Source organism: Meleagris gallopavo, chromosome 25 (genome assembly GCF_000146605.3).
Source record: "Meleagris gallopavo isolate NT-WF06-2002-E0010 breed Aviagen turkey brand Nicholas breeding stock chromosome 25, Turkey_5.1, whole genome shotgun sequence".
Lineage (NCBI taxonomy): Eukaryota > Metazoa > Chordata > Aves > Galliformes > Phasianidae > Meleagris > Meleagris gallopavo.
Window position 1 is genome coordinate 1,824,095 of NC_015035.2, and position 17,799 is coordinate 1,841,893.

Here is a 17,799-nt window from a genome sequence, read left to right on the forward strand (position 1 = left end):
TGCTTTTTAAATTCACAGTCTGATCCAAAAGAGAAGAGAGATAAAGAGACGGGATGGAGGAGAGGAGGGAGAGTTTGGAGCAGGAGCAGGGAGCGTGAGGCATGCCGGGCTCTTGTCCTACGCGTAGAACTCCTCCTGCTTGTCCGGCTTCTGGTAGGTCACGTTGGCTTGTTTGGGTTCCTCCAATGTATAGCTGCCCTCGTCCTTCTTCTTCATCCGGTAGATGAGCAGCATGACAAGGAAGGCAGCAAAGAGGGCTCCCACCACGCCGCCGACAATCACAGCTGCAACAGAAAGCAGCACAGCTGTCAGGAGGGGAATTGGGCTGGGTTCTGCTTGGTTTTGTGCTTTATGAGCTGAATTCATGCTTAAAACTGAACATGAGGGTGGTGGCCTCATGCAATTTGTGTGATTTGAGGAGCTGCAACAGTGTGCTGGTTACTGTGAAGGATAGACAGGACCCGTCTACTGGGACCGGTGAGGCTGTGTGTCCCAGCACCACCCCGGCACCTTGCTGAAGGCCAAGCCCTCCATCCTCCCACCAACCCATCTGCCCCTCTCTCACCTATCAACACTTCCTTCCTCTCCAGGATGTTCTTCTGGGGGAGCTGAGCAGCTGAGCTGCCCGACTCTATCGTGTTGTCAATGAGCCCCGGCTCTGCATTCTTGCCCAGCCCTGGTGCTGCTGGTGGTGTCACCACTGCCACCACCTCGTTGCCCAGCTCAGGACGAGTTGTTTCCTCCTCCTCCTGGATCTCGAAGTCCCCGCTGGGGCCATTACTGGTTGGGACTTCCAGGTCACTGTCGAGGACCGTCGTCAACTCCCCTGGCTCCACCTGGAGGAAAGGACAAGGTGGAGCAGGGAACAAGGACTTACAGGTGGTTCGTCTCCAGCAGCACCAATGTGGCTGGAGGAAGGGCATGGTGATACCATGGTGGGGAACATGAGGGTTAACATTGGAGTGTCCCTTCCCTGTGTCACCAAAGCGGATGGCTGTATTGCAGAGAGCAGTACAATCCCACATCTTGACTGTCACCTAAAAGCTAAGGTCTCTTTAGTCAAGCAGGACCATTCTGGCCAGTCCCCATCCAGGTGCCCTTGAGACACACAAGCTCCCACCTATGGCCTCCTATGGAGACCTAAGGAAGGTCCCATTACCCTGTTCTCCTCCAGCCCAATCCTCATTTATACATTGCCTCCTGCACATCTCCACACTCACAGCATCCTTGGGGACAAATCCTCACCTACATCCTCACCCTGCTGCATGCTGAGCTGATCCCACAGAGCATCCCTAAGCGAAGCTCTCCCAGAACATCTCCTCCGTGGGGCAAATGGTTCCCTCAGCCCACTACAAATGGGGATGAGCAATAGGCTGTTTGGGGATGAAACCAGGGCGGATGAGATGGAAACCTCTCCATGTCACAGAGCCCCTGGCACAGTGCACGGCTCACTGCTTCCACAAGCACGTGGATTTGTGACAGAGATTAATGGAAGGTCACCAGGAGCCCGGAGCGCTGCGCACATATATACATACCCGGAAAAGAGGGACTAGTTTAGACAAATCACTCCACCTTTCAGTCAAAGCGGTTTCCAAAAGGCCCCTTAGGGGCTCTGAATGAGAGATGGAGCAGTGGATTAAATCCCACCCTAGAAGCCTGATGGGCTGCAAGTGCTCAAGTGGGAACTGCAGAGTGGTTGGGTCTGCCAGTTCCAGGCTGTGAGCCGGGCTGCAGGACAGTGAGCTCAGCAACTGCACCCAGGGGAAAGCCCCAAACTGCCCTCCTATCGCTTGGGGAAGAAGCTCTGGAGCATTTGCCATCAACTCCATCCCTGTGCTCTATCCCTGCTGGAGGTAGTGAAGGTTCAGGTTGGATATTAGGAAGAATTTCTTCTCTGAAAGAGTTGTGATGCATTGGAACAGGTTATCCAGAGAAGTGGTGGAGTCACAACTCCTGGAGATGTTGAAGAAATGTGGAGATGTGGCACTGAGGGACATGGTTAGTAGGCATGGTGGGGATGGGTTGAGATTGTACATGGTGATCTTAGGGGGCTTTTCCAACCATAATGATTCTATGATTCTGTACCCCCATCCTTCCACCTCCCCTCTCCATTCCCCAAAACATTCTGCTCTCTGCACAGCTGGGAAGAGCCCAACCTGAATGGCTGGCTCAGGATTCACCCACTCTAAAAGCTCCTCATTGCCATCTCCTGGCTTCACCCATTGTCCATGAGCCCTTCAGCAGGTGAGAAGGGCTCCTGCCTCCTACCTGGGGGGCTTCTGTGGGTGGCAGCGTGGTGGGACTGGAAGGCAAGGCAGTGCTTTTTTCCGTGGGTTCTGCAGTCCTGGAGGTGCTTGGCTTTGGCAGGGACCTTGGCTTGGCCGTGCTGGAGGGGACAAGCCGTGATGTGGTCACCTCTGTCAGCACACTGGTTTCGGGAATGGAGGTGGTGGGCGTCTCCAGGGTGGTGGCCTGGGTGGTGGCTGCCTTGGTGACAAAAGGAGGCAGGAACCTCTGGGTGGTGGTGGGCTTGGCGGTGGCCACGGTGGTGCTGATGGTGGTGGTGGTGGTGGTGGTGGCAGCCGTGGTGGTGGTGGCTGTGGTGCTGGGGGAGTCACTGGCAGTGGTACTGGTGGTGGTTGTTTTCCAGCTGGGGATCACTGGTGTTTCTGTTATCTTGGGGATATACAGGACGCTGGTTGTTTGCTCGGGGGATGTGTCCTCCGTGGGGAACAGCTCAAAGGGAGTTGCCACGGGCTGCACCAAGGTGACGGGCAGCATGGCCACCGTGGTGGGCAGTGGGATGGATGTGTCTGTGGTGAGGCTGACTGCTGTCTCCAACCCCGACTCCTGCTCAAAATCTGGAAGAGTGAGAGAAGAGCAGAGGATGAAGTGGGCATTTTCCAGGACTGGCTGGCCATGTGGCCTCACAACCAAAAATCAGAAAGCACAGAGCAGCTGTGGGTTTAGCAGAAGACAAGGGATGCAGATTTTGAGGTATTAGCCAAAGCCCCTCTCTCGGGTCAACCTTTAAAACACCAGTACAGGCTGTTAGAAAAGGGCTAATCCCGCCTGGTAGGGCCAGAGACCAAAGTGGGAAGTGGAAGCACTTGAGCCCAGATTTGATATTTTTCCCTTTGCTTTTGGCTGAGAGAGAGCAGGGGGACTGCTGGGGAGATGGGTACAGGACAATCCACTCCCCCCATCCCACAGCTTCAGTCCCACCAAACCCCACCCACGACCCCACGCCTTCCCCTGGGAGCCCTGCAGCTACTCACAGCCGGAGCCGGAGCCCGAGTAGATGTCATCCACTTCATCATCCCCAAAGGGATCATCATCCCCGGAGCCCTCCAGGTCCACTGGCCTCTCATAGTTCTCATTGCGCCAGCGTTGAGCCTGCACTCAAGCAAGGAGCTGCATTAACCAACTGCAATGGGCACCACAGGATGGGGTTAAATGGGATGGGATGAGGAGAGCAACCCAAGAGAGCACCAAGGGAGGGGACTGCAGGCAGTGCTCTCCGGTCGAGCTGCTCCAAACTGCTTTTTTCCCCCCAAATAATTCCCTGTGGCAAATCTTTCAGGCAAGGTGACATTTTGTGGAAAGTGCACGTTGACTCTGATAACATTTCCTGTGGAAAGAGCCCTCTGGAAAAGGGAAAAAAAGTGAACTAATTGTTTTTGGAAAGTGTTAGAAAAAAATCTTATTTTAGTTCTCCAGCTATTGTTTACTTTTAGACGAGCTTCACGTGATTTCTGGCATAGGTGTGACATTAATGCACGCTATCAGCTGCCACAACCTGCAAAGTGACAGTATGACTCGATGTCAAACTTCAAATGTTCCGCTGCTCCATGGCGCTGCTAAAACTTGAAGGGCCCTCGCTCATAGCGCTCTTAAGCATCTTGTTTTGCAGATCAAAGTGTCTCCTGTTTGTGTTGCAAGGAAACAGTTTGACACTTCATTACAGCCCAAACAAGGAGGCTTTGATCTGTAAGATAGCATCAGATGTTTCAAGATGTAAGAAGCCGGGTTGGTGCTCGCACTTAAAGCAAAGGGGTGGAAGGGCCCCCTTTGCTATTATGGGATTGTACCTCTCGGTACAAACCTCTGGGTTTCTTTGTCTATTCCAGATTGAAATAAAAATGAGTTTTGAAATGTTAAAGTGGTTCTGTGCAGGACAAGCCTGCTGGTCAGGCTCCTGCTGCCTCCTCACCCCCCATTTCCCTCCTTGAAAATCAAGGTATACTCAATTGGTGATAGAAAGACGAGCTCAAGAGATTTCATATTCATTGCGCTGATCTGTACAGCATCGAGCTCCAGCTTCTGGCGAGGAGAGGGTAAAAAAACAGAAAAGAACTAATAAACAAAGGATGAGTGCAAATGACATTGCTAAATAAATGATGTCTCAATTGCAAGGTCTGAGGGCTGGGAGAAGAAACATTTGGAGCTGCTTTTATTTGCCTTTTGAATCCTGTGCTTGTTGGGTATGGCATGGCCAGACTTTAAAGCCTTCCAAAGAAGACAGGGATGCCCAGAAACTTGCATCTGTCTTCTGTTAAAAGCCTGTTAGGACACTAAGGCTGTCGTTTAATCCTAGACCATAGCAACTTTTTATGCTAATAGTACTGAGGCTCACAAGGAAACCAGGAGCCCATAACACAGGCGCACCTCAGCCCACCCCTTGGCCCTGCTGGATAATCTGTTGAGCTCCCCAAAGGTCATATTCTCTCTGCTTGACCTGCACAGCCTCTCTGTAATGGGAGCCACATGGCCCGGCTCTGCCAAGCTCATTTCTCTCTTAAATTGGAACCAGATGAGGCAGCTCCAGCCATCAGTTTCCAGTGCTTGGATGGGGAAATGAAAAATCAGGAGGACACGCCCGGCATGTGCCCATCCATCCCACCATCCATTCATCCCATCATCCATCCATACATCCATTCAATTGTCCATCCGTCCATCCATCCATCCATCCATCCATCCATCCATTCATCCATTCTAGGGATGGAGTCTTGGCAGAGCCAGTGTGTGCCTATGATGCATTTTGCCCAAAAGATGTTAGAGCAATGCAGTGATGCAAATGGGAAACATGTAGTGTGTGCCCATCCCATTGCAAAGAACAAAATTCAGCTGAGCATGGGAGTAGATTTAATCAAAACTTGGGCAGTTGTCAGTGCAGTTTGCAAGCAGGGCTTGGTCCTGGTGGTCCCATGGTGATGAACCGTTGGGAAAGTCCTAGAGATGATGGAGATTGGTGCACAAGGGCATCAACACCCAGCTACACAAAGAGCACCACAGCCGATTCCATCACTCAGTGGGGCTGAGCCCAGTTAGACTCAGCAGTGATGGGGATTAATTACTCATTTGCCTCAGGATGAGCTGCCTCTGTGCCGTGCCAGGGCATGTGCATTTGTCTCCCTGCTCCCAATAGCAAAGGCATTGGCCAATTTACTTCCAGCTGCCTGTAACTCTTGTGGACACATGATGACACCGACCTACTGTCCCCTTGATGCCTCCACACTGTGGCTTGGCAGGGCTGGCTGGGAACCACAGCCAAGGGGCTGCAGCAGCAGAAATCACAGCCAAGTTCTGCACTAAGAGCCTTGGAAAGTGAGAGAGAGCTCAGGCCCTTTGGCCCAGCCCCATCAGAGCTGAGCCGGAGATTAGAGAGGCTTCCGTCCCTCTGTGCTGTCCGTGTGCATCTACCTCCCAGCACAGCAGATGCCCCATCCTTCCCTCTCCTCCCCCTTTATCAAGATAGGTGACATCATTTTATATAGAAAGAAAATGTACTGATTGGAAAGAGGATCCCACTGACATGCCCAGCACAGCAGCATGGGTTGTTTGCTGGGAAACCAAGGAACTAATGTGACCTGCCACCTCCTGCATGACCCTGCACATCTCCGGACACGTCCTGCAGCCAAACGTCTGCCTTGCATGCTGGGAGGAAGGGTGCCTTATAAATCCATCCTTAGCATCGGGGAGAGGCTGGCAAGCCTCCCTAGGATGCTCTCAGGCCCTTCTCTGGTAGCCATCGGCATGGCAACGGTTGCCATGGAAACCACCTCCTCCATGGCGACGCAGCATCCACTGAGTGTGCAGGCAATGGGTGATTTCCTCGGGCACACCCACCCCAAACAGCTCCGAGATTCCTTTCCCAATGAGGTCATGGGGAAAGGACATGGGGACCTCAGTTGGGAAACAGAATTCTGTGCTCCCCACTGGGATCCCACAGCCAGGGCATCCAGGGAGAATGCCAAAGCCAGTAGCATTGGAAAGCTCAGATGGACACAATCCTGCATGCAGGGTCAGCAATCTGTCCGTGGCTGAATGCCATTGTCTCAACACGTTAAATTGAGAACAGACCACAGGAATAGTGTTGATCATTTCTATGATATTTTCCAGGGGATACTTTCAATTAATCAGTCCTTGAGAGCACCTTTCTGGTGTTTTCTATATAAAACCTTAATAACTCATTCCAGCACATGATTTAGTGATACTATAAACAGTTGAAATAATATTAACTTGCACATAAAGTTGGAACGAAAACATTGTTTCTGAACCCTAAAGACTCCACAGTTCTTTTCCCACTATGAAACTGCTGCATTTCCACGCTTTGATCCAAGGCTGAGTTAAAAATAAATGTGTCGGCAAGCTGCTCCTGACAGCAGGACTGATGGTAGAGACCATGGAGGCTGCTTGAGCTGGAGGTGTCCATAGCAAAGCCAAGTAGGACGGCCAAAAAGCAGTGCTGGATTCTGGGGGTGCAGGATGCTGGTGGGAAATGCTCTTCCTGCACATGGGAAAGCTGCATCCTCACCAGGTCCTCAATCCCAGACCAGTTTCAGCTCTTAGAATCATAGAATCATTAAGGTTGGAAAAGACCTCTAACTTCATCTGTCCACCTATCACCAATATTGCCCACTACACCCAAGTCCCTAAGTACTACATCCACACGTTTCTTAGCACATCTATCAGCATTCTCCTCCTCGGGATCGCCTGCTTCCAGTATCATCTTTTATTCCCATGCTTCAGTGGATTAGTGCCAGATCTTACCCCACAACATAATAAAATATCCCCGAGCCAGAGCTGGCATGAAAAATAGCAAACCTCCTGACATCAATTGTTGCTAACACCTCTCCCAGCACGCTCTGCTTTCTTCCTCCAGGGAGATGGAGGGGAAAAGACACAACAACAAACCCCCAGACACAGTACCACCTCCTGCTGCAAAACACCCAATGAAGAGATACAAATGAGCTCAGTGGATGGGACTGCATCAGGCAGATAAGAATGCTCCATAGGGATGGGGTCAACACAAGTGCCAACACCTCCATGAATGGGGTCACCCTAAATGCCAACCACACGACAGATAGGATCACCCCAAGTGCCAACCACCCGATGGATGGGGTCACCTCAAACACCAGCCATTCTGTGGATGGGTGGTTCTGCACCTCAGAGACAACCCAGCAGCTTAAACATACCACGCAGAACTTCCCCACCCAGCCCAGAATTGATTTAATTTGCTCGGCTCCCTAATCCTATTGCAGCTTAACATGCAAAACCGTCTTGAGCTTTTCTCACCTTCCACAAAGGAGCATTTCAGAGCTCGCTCTCCGAGCTGAGATTCAGCTCTCCAAAGAGCTGGAAAATAGGACTTTATATCTTTTCCCCCATTTCTTAGATTGGAAAGAACCTTACAGATTATCCAGTTCCAATCCCTGCTATAGGCTGTTCCCCACCCCTCCCAGCTCAGGCTGCCCAGGGTCCCATCCAGCCTGGCCTTGGGCATCCCCAGGGATGGGGCACCACAACTTGTTTGGCCAACCTGAATATTGGGTTGGGTGCTCCCAGGAGCATGCACTAATTCACTGCTGTAGTTTGAGAGATGTTGCAGTGGGGATGCAGTTGGATGGGAGGGTTAACTCTTGAAAAGCAAATACGTGCATGCATACATTCATGCATGCTGGAGCGCCTGAATTTGAGAAAGAGAAAAAAAGGCATTTCTTCTCCCTAGTCCACACTAGGACTTAGGTGATATTTGCCTACCATGAGCTCTATCTGCTGCAACTATTTGCTTGCAAATGTAATCAACCTGCTTCCAATAGCACCGTTCAGCCGTGCTCCCCACTCTATCATGGTTTTTAGCAACTCAATGTGCAATAAAAAGTAATAGAAATGCAATTAAAAGGAAAGCAAAAGACATTCCTGGAGCAGCCCAAGCATTTAGCAAAACTTTGCCCTTCTGCAAAGTGTGGAGTAGTGGGGACCACCCGAAATGCAGCCCCCAGGACCCCACTGTCTGCACGCACCAAGAAAGCTCGGGTTTCCAGATGAAAGGAAAGCTCCCAAATCCATCCAAGCGTGGAGCCTTGATCCCAGCACTGCCATCTCTGATTACTTTGCCCAGGAAGCACCTCCAGCCCCGCAGGGCTCATTTTACTGAGAAAATAAATGGGTGGGAGGGGTCAGGCCCTATACAAGAGCAAAGTTCTGCCAATGGACAAAACCAACCAAAGCTCTGGCTGAGCCATCACCAGGAATGGGGGATTTTCAGCATTTTGGCAAGTAATGGGAAACGTTTCAAATTACCCATCCATGTGCATGTGACCTGGGCTTAGGCGCGTGCGTGCACACATGCACACACCAAGGGGTTATGTTGCTGGAAAGCACTGTTCAAATATTTATACAGCCTAAGCCTCATTGTTTCCTGCCCCCAGATGAAGTTCTTTTAATGAAATGTAACTAAACAAACCGTTTCCATTCTGCCTTTCCAACAATAATTATGGTTGATACACTAAATGGGATGGCAGCTTTTCAATGCTGTGCTGGAGAGATGGAACACAGCATCCTCAAGGCAACATTTCCTAACACACAGCCCCAGCCCTGAACATTTGGGAGAGGGTTTAAATGTTGGCTCTGCACCAGAGCAGTTCACCCAGCTGGGATGCTCATGAGGCTGAGATGGCAGGAGATATAAGGGATATTCCTGGGGAGCAGTGCGGTCTGCTTATCCATCTCCATCATCCATGGTCACAGCAGCACCCAAGCAGCACTCAGCTCCTGAGAGATACCTTTGAAAAGAGGCATGGCCTTCCCAAACTCACTGATCTCCAGGCAGAAAGGGAAAGGAAACTGAGGCAAGCCTGCAGCCAACTGGGAGCACACCCTCATTGCACACAGCCTGTGCTCGTGGGATGAAAAAAGTCAAAAACTGGGTGTGTTGGTGCAACATAGCCCAAAATGGGAGGAAAAAACACCAAGAAAACCAATCAACCAACCTACAGACAGACCTTCAGCTCATGGAGTTGGGGTTCCTTGTGGATGGGTGCTCAGACCCCATGGGTTTGCACCACACACCTGCAGATTTTGAATCCCTTTGGTACTGCTCTCATCCTCCCTGGGGCTTCTTGGAAAGCAAACGTGGGAGCACCCCGTGCTCACAACCGTGGGCGGTTCAGCGAGGGACAGAGTGGGATTAAGGATGGAGCGCAGGGGATTACCCGCAGCTCCTGGCAGATTGTGCGTGCCATGGGGGAGGGCACAAAGCCCCAGCCCTGTGCATTTGGTGGATTTTATGGTGTAATAAATGGAGGATTTACCTGGGGAGGCTTTGCTAAAATTACACCAGAGGCACACATGCAAGCAACAAACATCCCCAGGCATCAGCCTGTGCACCCCAAGCACAGCCCAGTGCCCATGCAGGATCACAGCACACAGTCCAGGCTTTGTGATTCTCCCAGCTCCCCTTTCTGCTTGCTTCCATAAAAATGCACAAGGACACATCCTTGTAGATAAAGGTGCTATTTTTGGCACCTTACATCATTAACCTCTCGGATTTGTTGCTGCTCATGGCATCCCCAGGGACGCGTTGCAGGAGGGTGCAGAAAACACACGGATGGGGGAAGCACACTTGCAGAATTAAAGCAAGGTTGTGGTTGGTCTGGGCACAATTTGGCTCAACACCATGGAATGAACAAGTTCCCTTTCTCCCATACATGCTGGGTTTACAGCGTGATGGGGATGCTACAGAAAACGTTTGGATGCTCAAAGGATGCTCGTTGTGCCCACTCCCTGAGCAGAGGTCCACAGGGCTCACAGTGGGGACGGAGCAGAGAGGTGGTGTGGATGATTTCCTAACAAATTCCCTGAAATTATTGCAATCAGAGCAGTCAACCCAAGGTTGGACCAGGATCAGCTCCATGCTGACCCTACCTGGCCTTCAGCATCTCCAGCCTCCTGCATCCCTCCTATCCCAGTGCATCCCAGCGTTTCTGAACCCACTGCACTGACATGAATTTTTCCAGCTGCAGGAGCAGGGACTCCATGGCCAGACTTTATCTGGAGAGGAAAAAAATGCTGTGATCCCCTTCCCAGACTGCTCTCCCCACTCCCAAAAAATGATGTCTTTCGATGCTGGCATCCATCATCATCCATTAGTCCAGCCTTGTCCTCATTAGGGCGATGGTGACAATGCAGCCCCTGGGTGACCTGCCTGGTGTCACACAGGAGTCCCCCAGACTCTAATGCCAAGACTCCAAACCACTCATTTCACACCCAGACCACACCACCTCCCTCTCCCCCTCCTGCCTGTGCCTTTATCTCCTTTAAGCCGATTGCTGCTGCAGCTCCAGGCTCGAGTCCTCCCTGCAGTGAACCTCCGGTGCCCGCTGGCCCCCAGGTGATGTGGGTGTTGCTGGCAGTCCCAGCCTGGTGGCATTATAGGGATTTACAGCCTGAAACACACCAATGTGCCACACCAGAGCGGTCCCCAGCCCAGAGCATCTATTGAGGGCTCCCCATTGGGAGGTGCCCCCATTCTCCCTCTCATACCCAGCCACAGCACACAGGTCTGAGCTGAACCTTCATTAAACACGGGCGAGAGATGCCCAGAGGATGTTCTCTCTCTCTCTTCCCATCAGCACAAATGTGTCCAACCCAAGTAGTAGCACCCATCTCTGCCACGCCATCCCTGCTGTCCCTGTTCTCAGCGTGGGATGTGGTGAGGCAGGCAGCAGATGGCTCAGGAGCCTAATCCTGACCAGCACGGACAAGGAGTGGTCCAGGACCTCATCTCCCAGAGGGGAAAACCACAGGGGGCAGGGAGATCCCAAGCAGAGGGATGGCACTGAGACACAAGCCTGCAGGAGCCCTAGTCTGGAGAGGAAGAAGGGCATAGGGTGAATCCTCTCCCAGGGCAACAATGCAAGAAAAAGGCCATGGGGAAGTTTCCTGAGGGTGTATGTTTCCTTATGGGGGATTTGGGGTGATGCACAATGCGCTGCCACGTGCTGCACTGCGCTGGTCCTAATGCGGAGATGTGGGTGGAGAGCATCCGCGTGGCCAACATCCCATAACCCCATCATGGGGCTGGGAGCAAGCAGAGGGCCCCAAGGCCAGCTCAGAGCAGTGGGGTGGGGGCAGGCAGCCAGAGCCCACCCGTCCCAGTGCTGCGGTGTTCCACTGCCTCACACCCTCTTCCTTTTCCCAGGACGGAGCGCGGAGCACAATGAGCGATTGTTCACTGGCGCCGCCGGGGAGACCGAAATGACCTCAGCACTGCCGGCAGGAGGAGAATTTGGGTGGAAACGTGCGCACGGGATGGGGAAACACAGCCCTGGGGCTGCACAGTGCAGCGTTCTACCCCGAGTTCTACCCTGAGAGGAGCTACAATACTTGTGGGGTTGGTGCACGCTGTGTGGAAACCACAGCAGAACTGAAACCACGAACGGCCGCAATGAGCAGTTGTGGGATCTAAAATATATACATATGTATTATGCTTTTTTTTAAATGTCATTTCATTTTCTGGGCATGGCTGCAATCAGGGAAGCAATTGGAAAGCGATCAGGAGGTGGTGGGAGGAAGGAGGTGGGCTGGGTTGGGGGCAGCGGCCGTTTGCTGGTGATGGAGTGAAAGTCCTCCAGCATGGGGTGACAGTGCCAGGGCTGGTGTGGAGGGTGCTCTGCTCTGAGCCCCAGTCCTTTCACAGCCACAGACCCCAAAAGCAAAGTGGGAATCGCCATTAACGGGGATTTCCATGAGCACGTGTTGACAAGGAGAAAATCTTTGTCCACCCCAATGTCAGTGGCTTTTAAAGTCATTCCTGAGGTTCCTGAAGGAGAGCAGCGCTGTCACAACCGCCCCACACCTCATCCCAGAACTGTCACAGCTCGGTAGGAGCCCTGCTGCCCCTCTCGTGCTGAGCCACATCTAATGAAACCTCCTAATAATGATTAATCAGGACTCCATCAAAGCCTGCCATGTGCAGCTTTGCCACTGGGAGATTAACACAGAATCCCCCACCCAGACTGCAGCTCCCCCAAATGCTGCTGGACAATGAGGAGGGCTCTTTTCCCAGCAGCCCTTCTCCTTACAGCGTTTAATTAGGAATAATTCATCCAGGGCAGTGCTTTGCTGACTGCTGTCCCGAGCTGCAGACCACGGCATTCAAAAGCTGCACACGCATAGGAAGGAGCTGCTGCCCTCCTTCCTCCGAGTTGTCATGGAAATGGTGATGGATGGGGAGGAAGATGCTGCACTTGCCAAAACCAAACATGCTCACAGCCCCTTCTGCAGCTTTCTAAGGGACCCCGGGCCACTCAGGATGAAAGGGGATAACCCTGTGTTGGTTTAAAGGGGCCCCACAGGATGGGGACGCAACATTTCCAGGGATGCAGAGATGCCTCAATCTATCCTGACACGCTGTCACTAGGAGGAAGGAAACCCCATAGGAGAAAAGCAGTGACGCTGATGCCCGGTGCAGGCAGGGATGCTCAGCACACCTGGGGCAGCGAGGCGAGATGCCCAGCCCCAGCCCCATGAATTACCCAACTGACATATGTAGGACAACGCCTGCAATGCCAGCGTGCCCACGACCTACTTTTGGAATTTACATCCATGAAGCCACGTGTAGGGGTGGGGCTCAGCTCCTGTGCCCATGGGCAAGCTCCCCTTCCTGGCACATCCCATGTTACTCATAGGGAGCATTTCAGAGCTCCATCAGCTCTCAGTTACAGTTCCTGAAAGCAGGTGAGAAACAAACAGGAGATGCAAGAGGAGGCATCCCTCATCTGATGCCTCTTTTCTCCATCCAAAGCAGTTTCTGTAGTGCCCAACTGCTGAGAACACAGCAGGATGACACGAGGAAACAGAAGTGTGCTCTCTGGCTTTCCTCTGTCATGGCCAAGAGGGTAGAGAAGGGGGAGAGAAATCTATTTTTTCTACAACAGGGTGGTCAGGACATTGTCAAAAGGGCCAGCATCCCCCAGGGAGATGGGTATAGCATCCCAACATGGGGTTGGGTACTGGCATCCTTGCAGGATGATAGGCACAGCATCTCCGTAAGGTGATGGGGATGATGGTACCCAACCCCACGTAGGGATGCCATACCCATGTGGGGTTGGATGTAGCACCCCTCGTGCAGGCTGCTGCTGAGTCACAGCCCCCCCTGCACACACCAACCAACCACCCCTGCGTCCCCCAGACCTGCAGCCCCTCGCAGCCCAGGAGCTGTCAGGGCAGGAGGGAAACGGAGGCAGGGCAATGCCAGGAGTGGGTGAGCACACTGCCAGGGCACTGAGATGCTGAGGGAGCAGCCCCAGAGCTTCACCCACCCCTCGCACTGCCCTAGGGAGGCGTTTCTGCCCAACGAGCTGGGCCTGGACGTCACCCTGCTCTGCAGGACACGAGGCTGCAGCCCCAGCAGAGGATGAGAAATGCTCGGAGAAGAGCTGAGCTGTATGCTGGAATTACACACAAACCATGTGTTTGGGCTTTTTTTGATCCCCTCTAATTGCTCCTGCTATTTTAACTGAGACAGACATTTCCTTGATGATTTTTGAGGGCTATAAATGTTTCATGCCCCTGGCACGGCTGATGGGTTCCCCTCAGCTCCTCCCTCTACGGCACTGAGTGCCCTCACCTCCCTCCTTCTCCTCCTGGAAATCAAAGGAACTGGAGGTGCTCCACACCAGGACTTGGGGAGCACCCACCTCTGTATGAACATCACTGGGGTGTGAGGGTGGCAGCTTTAAAGACATCAGCGCAGGGATATTTGGGATTCCTTCTGCAGGGTCCCGTATGTGGCCTTAAATGCCTGAGATGGATGTTCGGAGAGAAGGAATAAGAGTGTTTAGCCCTGAATCGAAGATAAAAAGGGGGGGAGGGGGAGGGACTGACTGAATTGCCCCAATTACAGCTCCAAACTTAATGATTCTGCAGTAATCAGCACTCAACCCATTGCCCCAGTGATGGCTGCATGGGGAACGGTCCCCAACCAGAGCAGTGCTGGAGACACCTCAATCCACTGGGACAACGCAGTGCCATGGGGACACCCCAATGGCTGTCCTGCTTGCACCTCTGCAGCCCCACTCCACAGCCTAATTGAGGCCTGCTGGGCTGCTAACTAGCCAAACCTATTATCTGCTGATAAATGGGGAGAAACAGCTCCTTTTTGTGCCAGAATAAAACAAAGCAAGCAATTACATGGGCTGGACTGAGAGCAGAGGCAGCCGGGTGGCACAGTGCAGGTCTCTGCATCTCCAGCACACGTGGTCCTCAGTGGGATGCTGATGTCCTGTGACCTTTGGCAGTGAAGTGGGGCTAATTAGAGCCTAATTAGTGCTCACGGATACAAACGGAGGGGGTTCTTCATACCATAGCCCCTCGACAGCCATACTAGGGATAAGGAGGAGCATCTCCCCTCCTATCCCAACCAGAAGAGGGAGAGGAGGAGGAAGCAGCAACACCACCAGTGACAGCTGCGGGACCACAGCACGACACAGGCATTCCCCAAAGCCCCAAAGGGCTCTGAGTGGGCAGGGAAGAAAGTGCCCCATCATCAACCCAATGCCAACACATCCTCCAAAGCCATCCGACCCAGCTCAGGTCCCTCTGCCGTATGGCCCAGCTTGTTGCAACTCCAAAAAAGGGAACCCCGCTCTCTGCCAGACCCAGCTAAAAGCACAGCCAGAGCTGCACAGAATCACCCCATTTCATCAACAAATACCTGGCAGCTCTGCCTTTTTCCATTGGGACGGGGCCAGGGTTTCAGAGCGGGCCGGGTGCCGTCCTCCCTCCCCCCAAAGTGTCACCTCTGGTGTCACCACATCCCCGTCCTCTCACCATTCCTTTGGCAAACACACGGGCAGCACGTGAGGGAGAAGGAAAATTAAAGGCTGCACGGCGCTATCTGCCAAAAAGCCTCCAAAAAGAAGGGAGAAAAAAAGAAAGTAATACATTTCTCAACTTAAAAAAAAAAAAAAAGATTTTATGTAGAAGTCCATATTTGACCACAACTCCCACTCTCTTTTCCCCAAAATCGCAGCTCTTGGGTATATTCCTGGTGTTTCCAAGGGATGCTCGTGTTAGCAAACAGTGTGCAGGGGCAGGCACGTCCCTCTCAGCACTTTGCAGCAGTTATTCCACCCGACCAATGCGGCTCATGGAACAGCTCTGCCTCCCCCCTCCTCTTCCTCCTCCAGAAAACAGCATTTTTTGGCTCATAAATTCTCTCGCCAGCAAGTTCTGCTCAGCACTGCCCCAACTCTGGGAGGCAAAACTGCACTGGGGCCACGTGTCCCGAGCATCCTTCTGCAAACAGAGCATTTCCCCCCATTTCTCAGCAATGCAACCTTCCCTTCTCCGGGAAAGAAGCGGCAGCCCTGAGATCTCCACTGTTATTTTTATCTGAAAATGAGCACTTTGAGCAGCAGCCAAGCTGTGGGGAGGGAGGGAGGGAGATGTTTCACATTGTGGGGATGTAAACACGGCTGAACTTCCCAGCTCAGGGCTCACACCGTGATGCTGAATGTGGGCAGGGAGGCGCAGGGTGGCAATGCTGTGGGGCACCATCACTGCTCACCCCTCTGTCCCTCTGCTCCGCGCGTTCCCCAGAAGCCCGTCCCTGTGCCACCCCCACTCGGACCCATTTCTTCCCAAATCCACACTCGTTGCTCAGAGCGGTGACCCCCCGGTGCTGCCCTTTGCCCAGCGCAGCCCCAACCCTCAGATCCCATCCCACCCCACAAAAGGCTTTTGCCCCGCTCGGCTTTGCACGAGGAGCTCGGCATAAATGTCACATTAATTAACTGAGGGAGATCTCTGCTCGGCCACAAAAAGCCCTCTGTTCCGCCCCGCTCCCTGCCTCCCACCTCTGCTTTCCCTGCGGATGCCAACGTGCAGAAGCTGTTCAAATCCCCCCCCACCCCCAAGAGCCGAACTGAGACCTCACACACTCACTGCACGCCACGCCATTCAGATCTCTGCAGACCTCAAAAAGGAAAAATCCCACAGCACCAGGCTGGCAGCCCCAGCACAGAGCCATCCCACACCCCGTGGTCGGGACCCCACCACTGATCCAGGGTGGAAGCAGTCAGCTCATCCCCTTCCCTGCCCTCCTTCCATCTTCCAGCTGGGAATGGGCTCCCTTCCCTTCTCCCTGGCTCCCAGAACCACTTTTGGATTCTCAGGTGCCTACTATGGGGTTGAGCTCATTCCCCACCCCATAAGCCCAGCAAAGGGTTCCAGACCTCAACTTCAGCCCAAAGCAATGCTGTAGGGAGGGGGGTGGGCAGGGATGGCCCAGGAGATCTCAGTGCTGCCTTCCTCAGCCCCAGTCACATCAGCAGGGGGATCCAACATTGGTGCAGTGTCACCACGTCCCCATGCATGAGGGGATGGGGGTCCCCAGTCTGTATCACACCCCCCTGAAACCATCACACACGGGGCTGTTTCCAGGCATTGCCCTCATCCTGCAGCCTCCAAGGAGAGGAGAAAAGGGGAGACTTTGTCCAACACAACCAAACAACATAGCAGTGATGGCAAAGAGCAGCAGAGTGAGACCTCGGTCCCCTCTTGGTCCCCAATGAACCCCCAATGAACTCCACAGCCTATCATCCCAACCCTCACATTCACCCCTCTCAGCCCTCCTGCCTCTGCTCCTCAGCAAACGGCTGCATTGCCATCCACCAACTAAAGATCCCCAAATGGAGAAGAAAGAGAAATGAAGGGCTCCCCTTGGTCCCAACAAGGAGGGATGGAGTGAGCTGCCAGCCAGTCCCCATCCACCCCAAATGAATGCAAAATGCAACATTCAGCTGAATAAACGCTGCTGGCTGCATCACCCCAGTGTGCAGAGGGCTGTGCTGCTCGCACATCGCACACCTCGGGGTGCTTTCAATGAGAGCTCAGCAGCCTCCTCAGAAACAGGCACTTTGTGTCTGCTGCTCTGGAGGGATGCAGCCACCACTGTGAGAGCCACGCGGAGCATCTGCACCCCTGGAGCATCTCTGTGCTCAGAGCACTCCTGGAGCATCACCAAGCTGGAGCATCACCATAGCATCTCCAAACCCAGAGCATTCCTGGTGCACCCCTGGAGCATCTCCAAACCCATCTGGAGCATCCCTGATCCTCGAGAATCACCAAAACATCTCCAATCCTGGAGCTTCCTAAACCCACCAAGCATCCCCAACCTTGGAGCATCCCCAGCAGTTGGGCTGCAGGAAGGGAGGTACCAGAAAAGAGAAACCCCATAGGAGTGAGGCAAGCTCGGTGCTATTAAATCCAGCAGGTTGCACGCTGGCGGGCAGCCAGAAATGGGGACTTTTTCCTCTAAAAGGGGAAGGGGACGGGAAGGGAAAGAGAAGAGAGTGGAAGGGGAAGGGAAGGGGCTCTCCACGCTGATGCTCCGCTGAGCCGAGCACTGAGAGCCGCGTCCGGGAGCCGCCGCACGCAGCACCGCCCCAGGATCCGCTCCATCCCGTGCCGGACCCGACGCCCAAATCATCCCCTGCGAAAAGCCCTGCC

The 17,799-nt window shown here is 53.2% G+C and overlaps 1 protein-coding gene across 1 annotated transcript; it reads right to left on the minus strand.

Annotated features, from left to right (window-relative positions):
* Positions 1-105: 105 nt before the first annotated feature.
* Positions 106-3,400, minus strand: SDC3 (syndecan 3; the record flags this gene model as incomplete). Its single annotated transcript, NM_001303195.1, is given in 4 exon segments — positions 106-284; positions 566-836; positions 2,269-2,861; positions 3,279-3,400. Coding segments are annotated over 4 exon segments (1,153 nt in total), but the record flags the coding sequence as incomplete, so codon positions are not given.
* Positions 3,401-17,799: the final 14,399 nt, after the last annotated feature.